The sequence below is a fragment of the Trifolium pratense genome, linkage group LG5 (genome assembly GCF_020283565.1).
Source record: "Trifolium pratense cultivar HEN17-A07 linkage group LG5, ARS_RC_1.1, whole genome shotgun sequence".
In the NCBI taxonomy this organism is placed as follows: Eukaryota; Viridiplantae; Streptophyta; class Magnoliopsida; order Fabales; family Fabaceae; genus Trifolium; species Trifolium pratense.
Genome location: NC_060063.1, coordinates 41,108,523 through 41,120,631, shown reverse-complemented (window position 1 = coordinate 41,120,631; position 12,109 = coordinate 41,108,523). Strand labels below are relative to the sequence as shown.

General features: G+C 32.9%; 1 protein-coding gene and 1 pseudogene across 1 annotated transcript; both read left to right on the top strand.

Annotated features, from left to right (window-relative positions):
- The first annotated feature begins 1,985 nt into the window (after positions 1-1,985).
- Positions 1,986-3,445, top strand: LOC123885746 (uncharacterized protein At4g19900-like). Its single transcript, XM_045935057.1, has one exon. It carries the CDS (start codon positions 2,110-2,112, stop codon positions 3,352-3,354), a length of 1,245 nt encoding a protein of 414 aa, XP_045791013.1. The 5' UTR covers positions 1,986-2,109; the 3' UTR covers positions 3,355-3,445.
- A 1,368-nt stretch (positions 3,446-4,813) lies between these two features.
- Positions 4,814-7,298, top strand: LOC123885745 (annotated as a pseudogene).
- Positions 7,299-12,109: the final 4,811 nt, after the last annotated feature.

Genomic DNA, 12,109 nt, shown 5'->3' with positions numbered 1-12,109 from the left:
GGTTCGAACCCTGATCATCCCACTTATCCACTTTAAGGGTGGAATTTCTAGCCGCCAGACTACTTGACAAAAAATAAAATAAATATAAACTACAGTATAATTTACAAAAATAAAATGGATCCAGTATTATTTATTATTCACAAGCACATTCAAAATTCACAAACTATTTGCAGTATTTGAATTAAAGAACAATCTCAATATTATACTATTTGTTCTATATCCTATGGCGCACAGTCACTTGATTATTTTTTAACATAATAAACATAAAAGGTCTAACCGATTTTTTTTCTATATTTTTATCTAAGATGATTAATTTGGCATCTCATTCCTTTTTTTTGTTTGTGATATTGACGTCTTTCAACCATTATTTTCCGTCTTGGACCTTATGCGAAGAATAAATTTTGTTTTGATCTTTCTAAGCTAGTCATCTAAAAATAACATTAAAATAGTAGGCAAAATAATATAATTTTGTATCAAACCAAATACCAAAATAACATAAATCTGTTGGACACAAAAATCAACAACTTTTAAGAAAAAAATCATTTGACTATCTTGACTATTTGTTTTGAACTTGATCGGTAAAAGATGGGAAGGATGAGGAAGCCTTTGAATTTGGCTGAATATATATTATATATATAGTAAATAATTTTGGCATAAAATTAAAAAAAAAACGAATTAAAATATGTATTTTTGTAAATTTTTTTATATTGTAAGGAAAATGTTTTAAATTTTTATATTGTAAAAGAAAAGGTTTTTAATAATTTTTTTTTAAAACAAAACTATGGGAAGGATGAATTGATTACTATTATTTTTTTTGTACATTAACAGTGTTTTGAATGTTAACTTTTTATTGCCTGTTTTGAATTGTATACAAATAGTTGGCGTGAATTTGGTTAAAAAAAAAAAGTTGGCGTCAATTCCTTTAATGTTTTTAATTTGTTTCTTTTTACAGTAATAGGAGAATCATATTTTGACCATTCCTTTAATTTCTTTAATGTCTACGCGTCACATTAAATGCTAAAACAATACGTGTGAGAGAAGATTGTGGGAATTCAAAAAAATTTGTCGCTTGAGTAAAAAAAATCAAAAAAACAAAAAATTTGTAGTTTTTTTTTGGTACACTAATTTGTAACTTATTGCTTATTATTCCTAATTAATGCAGGCAGCTGACAATCTTCCTTTCATAAAAAAAAATATAGAAACAATTGTTTTGGTACAAAAATAATTACTATTAGAGTAAATTTATGATTTTCGATCAATAAAAAAATAACGACTATATAATTGTTGCTATATACAAAATTCAGAAACAATTCCTTTTGTAAGTATTAATGGCAATTATTATTATTATTATTATTATTATTATTATTATTATTATTATTATGGCATGGGTAAAAGTTGAAAAACCACTGAGGAATAATGAAAAAAAAATGAAAAATCATATAAAGTATTTAATTTATTTATGGCCAAAATAATATGGAAGAAGAATGATTTAGAGGCTGACATGTGTACAAAAGTCTTTGAAAACTGGCTCTCAAATAATATATTAATAGATAATAGATTAATAGATTATCTAAATTTAGTGAAGGGTATGTATGTAATTTAACATTTCTTGGAAATCATGGAGACTTTACTCCTATATTCCACCATTAAATTAATAATGTTTATACCAATAATGAATTAGTCCAAATGATAATGGTTTTGATCCCTTTAAATATGTAGTCAGAAGTTCAATTCCTGGCTCATGCGCATAAAGAAAATTCAGTTGGGAGCAAATAACACACCTTATGTGTCCAACAAATTCTCTGATGAAGATTAGTCATCGCTATAATAGAGGTAAACCAAAAATTAAATGATTAATAATGTGTATTACTAAGACGTGTGTGTTTATGACTTTGGCGGCTATCCTTATGGTTGAAATTCAGCCAATCTTCACTTAACTTCGAATACTTCAAACAAAGACAACATACATCATTTTCTTCAAAAATCGCCAAAATTAAAATATGTTCATCATAACATCAAAGTCAAACCTAAAGTTATATCTATCCTAAAAGTCCTTTTCCCAATAAAACTCTCATAAAAACTAATAGAACATCTTCTAACTCTAATAGAATGTTTAATCCCAAGATTAAACAACATACCAAGATTTTTTCTATCTTTTCTCTAATCACATTATCTACCATATTCTTTATCATACAAGGTGATCATGTTATCCACCATGATTCTCTTATACTCCATGCTACAAAAAAAGAAGGTCTTGTTATGTTACAAGCTCAAAGGTCAACTCTTAGTAGAATTGATCACAATGTCAAACCTTTAATTTCCATGCAAGAGGAGAAATTAGATGAGGTTGATTATGCAAATCCAAAAGTACTAGTTGCTCCATTCAATCTCAACAAAGAACAAAGAATTACATGGTTTAAAGAGAATCTACAAGAGTTCAAGATTCTAAAGCCAAATAAATTGGCAAAACAATTCCATACTAGAATCCATGAATTTCTCAAAAATGAATCATGTGAGTCACAATTCTTCATGACATGGATTTCACCATCAAGTTCATTTGGAGAAAGAGAGTTTTTGTCTATAGAAAGTGTTTTCAAGGTTCAACCTAAAGCATGTTTGACAATTCTATCAAGAAGTTTGGACTCAATTCATGGCTACAAAATTCTCAAACCATTCATTGATAAAGGGTTCAAAGTTCAAGCTATAGCACCAAACTTGCCATTTTTGTTCAAAGACACTCTAGCTGAATCTTGGTTTCATGAGTTAAGGAAAGGAAAACAAGATCCTGGTGAGATTCCTTTGTTTCAAAATCTATCAAATTTGATAAGACTAGTTGTTTTGTATAAATATGGTGGTGTGTATTTAGACATTGATTTTATACTATTGAAACCTTTGATTGGTTTAAGGAATTGTATTGGATCACAAAGCATGGATTATGGTACTAAACATTGGACTAGATTAAACAATGCTGTTCTTATTTTTGATAAGAATCATCCACTTCTTCTAAAGTTCATTAATGAATTTGCTTTGACTTTTGATGGAAATAAATGGGGGCATAATGGTCCTTACCTTGTTTCTAGAGTTGTTGAAAGACTTGGGGAAAAACATGGTTTGAAATTTTCAATTTTGCCACCTTTTGCTTTTTATCCAGCTGATTGGAATAAGATAAGTGGATTTTTTAAGAAGCCTAAAGATAGAAGTGAAGCAAAATGGGTTGAAGCCAAATTGAGACAACTTAGTGGTGAGACTTATGGGATTCATCTTTGGAATAAACAAAGTAGTGGATTGGTTATTGAAGAAGGAAGTGTCTTAGCAAAACTTGTATCAAATCATTGTGTCACTTGTAAGGTGTAATAGTTTTTTCTCTAATGTATAGGAACACTTTGTAACTTGTGAAGGAATTCTCTTTTAACTCATAGATTCTCCACTTGATGATTTCAATTAAGGTTTTAAATCTAGGTCGCATCACAATCTTTGATATCGTGGATAATAATGTATGTAGCCTTAATCATCAAGGTTGCATCACGATCCTTGATATTGCAGTCTTGCAGCCGTGTTGTTGTTGTGGAGACATACAAAACTTTGATGTAGTAATTCAGGTTGTCGTCGATGACCGTTTTGTTAAACCTTGATTTCAATCATGTTTGAAATCAATATCCAATGTAAATCGGAAGTCTCTAGCTGAATTTTTTACTCCAAATTCGAAATTTAATTCGTCTTAATCTCAAAGTGAATACGAATCTTCCGCATCTCCAAAATCCTAATCCAGGCAATCTCCTAAATTTTTTCTTCCTAGTCAATTTGTGCTTACCCTTTTTGTCATTTATATTTTGAGAACCAAAATCTCCATCCATGTGACTACCCTTTGAAGCTAACTCACTTTCTCTATCAATACCATAAGAACTTGTGGATCCAATCTTCTTGATCAAGGCCCAAGGGTCTTGAAATTCTCTTTCTGAATCACTATCCCACAAGAAATAGGCTTAATAATAGGTGAACCACTATAATAATCAAAATGATTTGATAAACTTGTATGCTCCATGTCAAATAATCTCCTCATAGAAGTGCTTCCACCTTCCATCAATTCCAACAAACTTCTAGATTTAGAGTAAGATGAAGAAGATGCAGCTGAAGATAACAAAGATGGTGATGATGATGTTGTAAACAAATATAGAGATTTTTGGTATTGAATAATCTTCATGATCTTTTCCTTTTGATCTTTTGTGTTGATAAACCAATGAGACACTTCCTTTGTCTCCTCAATAATTTCATGTGACATGTTTGTGTCTAAGAATTCTAATAATTTGTATCATGTAAATGAATTTATGTTATGCACATCTTTTAATTTTATGGAGAAGAAATAACACAATGGACAAAACTACAAATGGCATTGCATTGTAAAGAATTCTATGAAGCCGGCTACATTTGAGATTTGTTGTACATATTGATATAGAAATACAATAAGACAAGAATTTGATTCTATAATTTAAGTGATTAAATTCTCAAACATTCTCTTGTCATAAGGAAAAACAACACAAAAAACAAACACATTCCCTTATTGATGCATAACTCCCTAATGATGGCCGAAGGGAGTGAATTAAGATTTCAGTGATAAGAAAGTTGAGAATTCGAGGAGAATTCACCTTATATGCTTCATAGATTTCTTAGTTACGAGGATAAATTTTTTAGTTTGTGTCTGATCTCTTACCCTTAAGTATGTGGTCGAGGAGAATTCACCTTATATGCTCCATAGATTTCTTGGTTATGAGGATGCATTTTTTAGTTTGTGTCTGGTCTCTTACCCTTAAGTATGTGGTTGAGAAGAATTCACTTTATGTGCTTCATAGATTTCTTGGTTAATGATGGCCGAAGGGAGTGAATTAAGAGTTCACTGATAAGAAAGTTGAGAGTTCGAGGAGAATTCACCTTATGTGCTCCATAAATTTCTCGACAGGGACTAGTATTGTTAACGGCGGTAAAAATTTCATACCGTAAGTCCATAACCAAAAAAATGATTTGTTCATGTTCAGTCTCTTAGTTTGCACCCGTAATGCAGGGTCCTAGCCCGCCACCGGCTGAACTTCGTTAAGCCCTTCCGCCGTGAGAACCACCCTGCACCCGAAACCTCGCCACCACCTTCATCTTCTAATAATGTTACCAAAACGCCTCCTTCACTCTTCTCATCCCACCTTTTCTATTCACTCCTTTCATCTTTCTTCATCTGCTTCTTCTTCTTCTTCAATTCCCCTTCTCGAATCGCTTTCTCACTTCCATCGTTCCCTCGAAAACTACCCCAATTCAGTACCCTCTTATTCATCTTGCAACACTCTCATAGACAACCTACGAAAAGCAAAACACTTCGACCATGTAATCTCTGTTCATTCAAAAATGGTCAGTGTCTCTGTTTTCCCCTGTTTTACTTCTTTATCTACTTTGATTGAAAGTTTTGTCAATACCCAGAACCCAAGTTTTGCTTTTGGCGTTCTGGGGTTGATTAAAAAGCGTGGTTTTCATTTAAATGTGTATAATTTTAACCTTTTGTTAAAGGGTTTTTGTCAAAGTAGTGATTGTGACAAAGCTATGGATTTGTTTTATATGATGAAGAGGAATTGTGTGGTTCTTGATAGGGTTAGTTATAATACGGTTATTAATGGACTTTGTAAAGGTAAGAGATTTGTTGAAGCTAGGGATTTGTTTGAGGAGATGAAGGTTGGAGATTGCAAGCCGAATTCGGTTACGTTTAGTGCTTTGATTGATGGTTTTTGTAAGGATTGGATGGTTGAGGAGGGTTTTGGTTTGTTGGAAGATATGGAGAAGATGGGTTTGGAGGCTGATGTGTTTGTGTATAGTTCTTTGATTAGTGGATTTTGTAATAAAGGTGATATTGATAGGGGGAAGGAACTTTTTAATGAGATGTTGAGGAAGAATGTTACTCCTAATGTTGTTACTTATAGTTGTTTGATGAATGCTCTTTGTAAGAAACAAAAGTGGCAAGAAGCCTCGAAAATGTTGGATGATATGACGGCTTGTAAGGTTCGTCCTGATGTTGTTGTGTATACGGTTTTAGTTGATGGGCTTTGCAAAAATGGGCGGGCGTCGGATGCGATTAAAGTATTGGATTTGATGGTTCAAAAAGGGGAAGAGCCGAATAATGTAACATATAATGCTATCGTAAATGGACTTTGTAAGGAAGGTCGGGTAGATGATGCACTTAGGATTCTTGAAAGTTGAAACTATGGCGAAGAAGGGGAAGAAACCTGATGTGGTTACCTACAATACATTAGTGAAAGGACTATGTGGAGTTGGAAAAATTGATGAGGCAATGGACCTTTTGAATCTGTTGATGAGCAATGAGTTCCATATGAAACCGGATGTCTTTGCGTTTAATTTGGTAATTCAAGGACTTTGCAAAGAACGGCGTCTTCGTTGTGCCAAAAGAGTCTACCATACAATGGTTGAAAGGGGGTTCTCGCGTAACATAGTAACTTATAATATTTTGATTGACGGTTATCTAAGTGCTGGAAAGCTTACCAAGGCATTGGAATTATGGAAGGATGCATTAGACTCGGGATTTCCCCCAAATTCAATGACCTATACTGTCTTGATTAATGGTTTTTGCAAAATGCAAATGCTAAGTATTGCAAAAGGACTTTTCAATAAAAAAAGAGCTTCTGGAACTAGACCGACAGTAAGTGAATACAATACACTAATGTTATCCTTGTGCAAAGAAGATAGTTTGGAGCAGGCTAGGAGTTTATTTCAAGAAATGAGAAACGCGAATCACAATCCTGATGTTGTCTCGTTTAATATAATCATCGACGGAACCCTCAAAGCTAGAGATATTAAATCAGCCAACGAATTGTTATTGGAGATGGTTAACATGAATTTGGTCCCCGACAATATTACATTTTCTATATTAATAAACAGGCTCTTAAAACTTGGGCAGTTGGATGAGGCCACGGCGCATTATGAGAGAATGGTCTCTTGTGGTCACATACCAGATGCTGTGCTATTTGATTCTTTGCTAAAGGGATATAGTTCAAAGGGAAAGACAGAAAAAGTTGTTTCCATGCTTCAACAAATGGCTGATAAGAATGTTGTTCTGGACTCAAAATTAACTTCAACAATCTTAGCTTGCCTATGTAACATGTCAAAAGATCTTGATATAAAGAAGATACTTCCAAAATTTTCACAACATACATCTGTAGCAGAAAACATTAAATGTAATGAACTTTTGATGAAACTGAATAAGGTTCATCCAGAGCTTCAATTATTTATTGCGTGATGGTTTTTGTTTACATGTATGTGATGCCTTGGCGTTATTATGTAAGTTTTGTTTTGTCTTTCATTCAATTAGTCATGTTCCATGTTTTATCTATTTATATTGCTAGGTTAAATAGCCAAAATTGTCAAGATGGTTTAGTTTCATTCCTGATTGCCTTGTGTCTAATGCTAGGACACTCTTTTTTTTTGCTTTTCTATAAATACAGATTGTCATTTTTTTACCGAATATGGATGTTGACTCAACCTGTGAGAATATTATTGCCATAAAGATTTTATGAATTATATTATGTGATCAATATCATCCATTTTCAATTGCAGAACTTTCTGTTATAGGATATAGTGTCATTGCTTGTGCAGAAAACTTCCCTTAAAATTGAACAGATTATGATAACTACATATCTGATTAAGAATACAACTGTGTAGGCAATGCGATTCTTTGTTAGATCAGTTCTTGTTTTATGCAGCAGTACTACAACTTACTGACTTTCATTGTTGGTAGCTCAATGAAACTGGTGAGATTACATACTGGAACTGGTCATCTAAAATCCTCGCCTTACATTGGACTCTGACTAATCCGAGTCAACCTAAACGGACCCATATTAGAGGGCAAAGCTCTCTCAGCGTTTATTTTTTCTATTCACAGTACACTGAATGTCTGAATCCATAACTCTGGCTAAGGAGAATAGATACACATTAGTCCAAATGTATTATTTTTGTTGCATAAAGAAACTTGTTATCAGAATCTACATGGAACAGTTTATTTATGACCCTTTGACTTCATGTACCTGCTGTTTTATCAGGATGTACAGTGTATTTTAATGGTCTTGGTTTTGTGCTCACACCTGTGTTATGTGACATTAGACAGAAAACATTCATGTCCATTCTCTTCTATGAAACTTTAACATGGACAGAATACTTACACTAATGCATCGATACCAGTAATAATTTGATAAGTTGAATGCAATCACATGTGTTAATGTCGAACATCAACATGATACTGACATTACATACATATGTGATTGACATTTTAGAATTTGCAGAGTGAAGTGAAGCTAACATGCTTTCCATATCAGAATGCTGACAGTTGTTTATTAACATATACATTTTGTTAATTTGCAGAATTATTATGCATCAAGACTAAATGTAATGCCAAAAAACAAAATCAGAAGTGCACGTCATAACTGAAGATATTTATAGCCTAATGACTAGCAAAATCAACATTCTATGTAAACATTTTGATTTTTTTTTCTTTTTTCTTTCTGCAGATAGAATTTTCAGAAGGATGTGATAAATAAAAGACTTCTTAAAAAACTTATCTATTTTTTTTTTTGGTTTCAGCATGTTGAATGAGAAGGCTGTGTTTGGATAAACACATTTATTGAGAAACAAATATTGAGATATATAGTAAGTTATTTTCATAAACTCTTCTAAAAACTTATGTGTTTATACTATTAAGTTCAAATAAGCTAAATTAACTCTTTCAAACAAATTCAACTTTTTTCTTCTAATTATAGCATATAGAAACTATGTATCACTAGCACTTCAAATTGAAAATATGTCTCGTGTGTGATGCCGATTTACGCGATTATATTGAATCACTTTATTTATTTATTTTTTCCTTCAAATTATGACCTAACTTACTCATAAGTGTCAGTAGTATAAAACAGCTTAGAGATATGTTGGAAGCTTATTGGAGATATGACATAGCACAAATGTAACTTGCTAATGATTACTTATTGACTCTCTCTCTATATCAATCTTTTTGGTTGCAAGAAAATCATTCCTAACCATTTAAATGTGAGGTTGAATTTTCAGTGGTAGGGTAGCAAAAACATAATGGCTATGCATGATTAACCATTTTTTCACCAGACATAGAATCAAATGGAAAAATATACTACAGTATGTCCCTCAAAGTGCATGAAATCATTTCATGTTAGAATTTTCTGTTTTCAAATTTCAACAGAAATTGCTAGTAAGCTTCCCCGGATAAGTACAGATAGCAGACATTCAGATTTGGTATCATGTCATGCTATGATTTCTAACATAATTATTTAATTAAATGTAATATTGGTATTGTCTCGGTGTCAGACACAGAATACACCTATGATCAAACCTGTGTAAAACAATACAAGGGAGTGGGCCCGATCTAACAATCGTGGTTGGTGGGTTGAAGTCGATTAAATTTAGTTTGAGGTTTAGTTCGACGTGGAGGTTGATTGGCTTGAACGGTATCTGGTGGAATAATCAATGGTGCATGGGTTTGTGCATGTTTCTTTTTTCTTGACATTTTAGTTGGCTCCAAAGTTGTCTTTGTTTCCCTAGAATTTGAAGGAATTTTCGTCTTAGCATGACTTGACTACCTCATAAACTTCATCTAGTCATTGATACAATCTTGTGACATGTTGTGTTTGGATTTTAAATTCAACATCGAAATAGCAGCAGCAGACATGTTTGATGTATTTCTGGAGAACCTGAGTTTGATTCCTGGAATGAATAATTTTTTGTCATGCTTTACTACCCTCCTAGTCAAACTCCTGATCACTAGGGGACCATTTGGATTGACTTTTATGTTAATTTATAAGTTTTCACTAACAAAAATTGTATCTTTATAAACTGTTTTCTCATAAACTACCTTGAAAAACTTATTTATTTGCATAAATTGTTTAGTCAATCCAAATGGTCCCCTACTAGCATAAGCACTTGTGAGACTGATGGAAGAGCAAATGAAACAACTTATGACATGTCAAGAAGCTATTTACAGCTTACTTCTACAAGCACTCCAAGATAACTTATAAAAACAGATTATAGCTTATAAGAAAACAATTTGACTTAATTTTATCTTCTTTTTTTAGAAATGGCTTATACATAAGCACTTAATTACAGGAAAATCATCATAACTGCTTAAAACCTCAGTTCACACTATAGCAACCTACAAACTGAAACCTAGAATCAAAACACACTCTTATAGAAGATCAGAAACACAGCCAAGAATCGAAGATATTTCTGTAGAAGATCAGAAATTCAAAAACAAAGGAGATAAGAGCGAGAATTGAATAAATCGATCACAACAGAGAGAGATAACTGTAGTAAGAAAAGAAAAACGAATATGAAAGTGAACTATATATTTTGTTTTGTTTTTTTCATTTCGAATTTGTTTATATTTTTATTTTATAATTTTAAATTTCATGGCAATGGTGACGAAACACTTTTACATGTTTTGCGAGATTGTGTTTACGCAACCCAGGTATGGATCAAGTTAGTTGCCTCAATTCATATTACTAATTTCTTTTCTTTGAATTGCAGGGACTGGATCTTCAAGAACATCGTCAATCAAGTGTATGGAACACGCAAAGAGGAGTGACGATCTATATTCATGATGACATGTTGGAATATCTGGACGTGGAGGAACAAATCTATTTTTGAGGAAGACTTTCATCGGCCTACTGATCCTATTCGGGTCATTCTTGATTTGGTTCGAGCTATTGATAGGGGCGGACATCTTCACCTAACAAGAGGGTCGAGACGTATTGACACTATCTACATTGGCTGGAAGAGACCACAAGGAGGTTGGGTTAAACTTAATTGTGATGGAGCCTATAAGGAGTCCTTGGATCTTGCAGGATGTGGGGGCCTTATTCGAGACTGCGACGGTCAATGGCGAACAGGTTATACTCGAAAAATCGGAACATGTGATGCTCTTCATGCTGAGATGTGGGTAATGTATGAGGGGTTAAAGATAGCTAGACGCCAAGGTTTTTCGCATCTAATTGTGGAAAGTGACTCTAAATTGCTAGTGGACATGGTTACAAATAATTGCAAGATTAATGGGGCTACTCCCGTTCTGATTCGTCGAATCCGCGATCTTATTAATCTTTCTTGGCATGTTCAGGTTAACCACACCTTGCGATAAGGCAACAGATGTGCTGATTGGTTAGCTTCATATAGTCTAACAAATGAATCCTTTTTGCCCATTGTTTTAGAGGCCCCACCGAGGGAGCTGCAGAGTATCTTGTTTGATGACATTTCAGGGGCTTACATGCCTAGAAATGTACGTCTAATTTCGTAGTTTTTTTTCTTTATTTGGGTTTGTTGCCCTCTTTATGTACCAAAAATAAAAAATTTAAATTTCATGGAAAATTTACTCAAAACCAAATTTCTCACGATCATTTGGATTAATTAACTTGATTTCCTGCAAATTTTCGTTGGAATTTGTAGTTAAAATTTACAATATTGCAAATAAAAAGTTTACTGATCACATATTTCTCTAAATTTATAGCAAAAATTGTAGAAAACTACATTGACTAATCTCCGTCGGGAACTTATACGGCACATAGGAATCCTATGATAGGATGAATAAGATGAATTATTCCATCCCAACCGAATTTTTTCCATACATATAGTCAGGAAACGTATCTCCGAATACATGTTTAAGGATACCAAGACCCTTATCACTTGTATCAATTCGGTCAATGCTCACACATTTAAGTGTAAAAAAATGAAAATTTTGAAGTTCAAATTTCGACACTTTCAATAATATACTTGCTAGCTATCAATTGAGTTAGTTTTTTGTATACTACTTTGAGTTTTTGTTTTTATATCAACAAATTTAAAAAATTAAAAAATTTGTCACATCAACTGATATAATTTTTTTTTTGTTGAGAGATGAAATGACAAAATCATTGAAAACCCATACACACAAAGTGGAATGACCGAACCCCGGTTCTGACATCCGACACTAGCAATTTTGACATTTTCTTTTCGATTTTTTTTTACTTGTTGCGGATGTGCCTAACACCATTCATTTGTACATGTGCCTATTTTCCCC

Bases quoted from the DNA above. Each gene is read 5' to 3' on its own strand.
- LOC123885746 (XM_045935057.1), top strand. From the start codon at position 2,110: ATGTTTAATCCCAAGATTAAACAACATACCAAGATTTTTTCTATCTTT.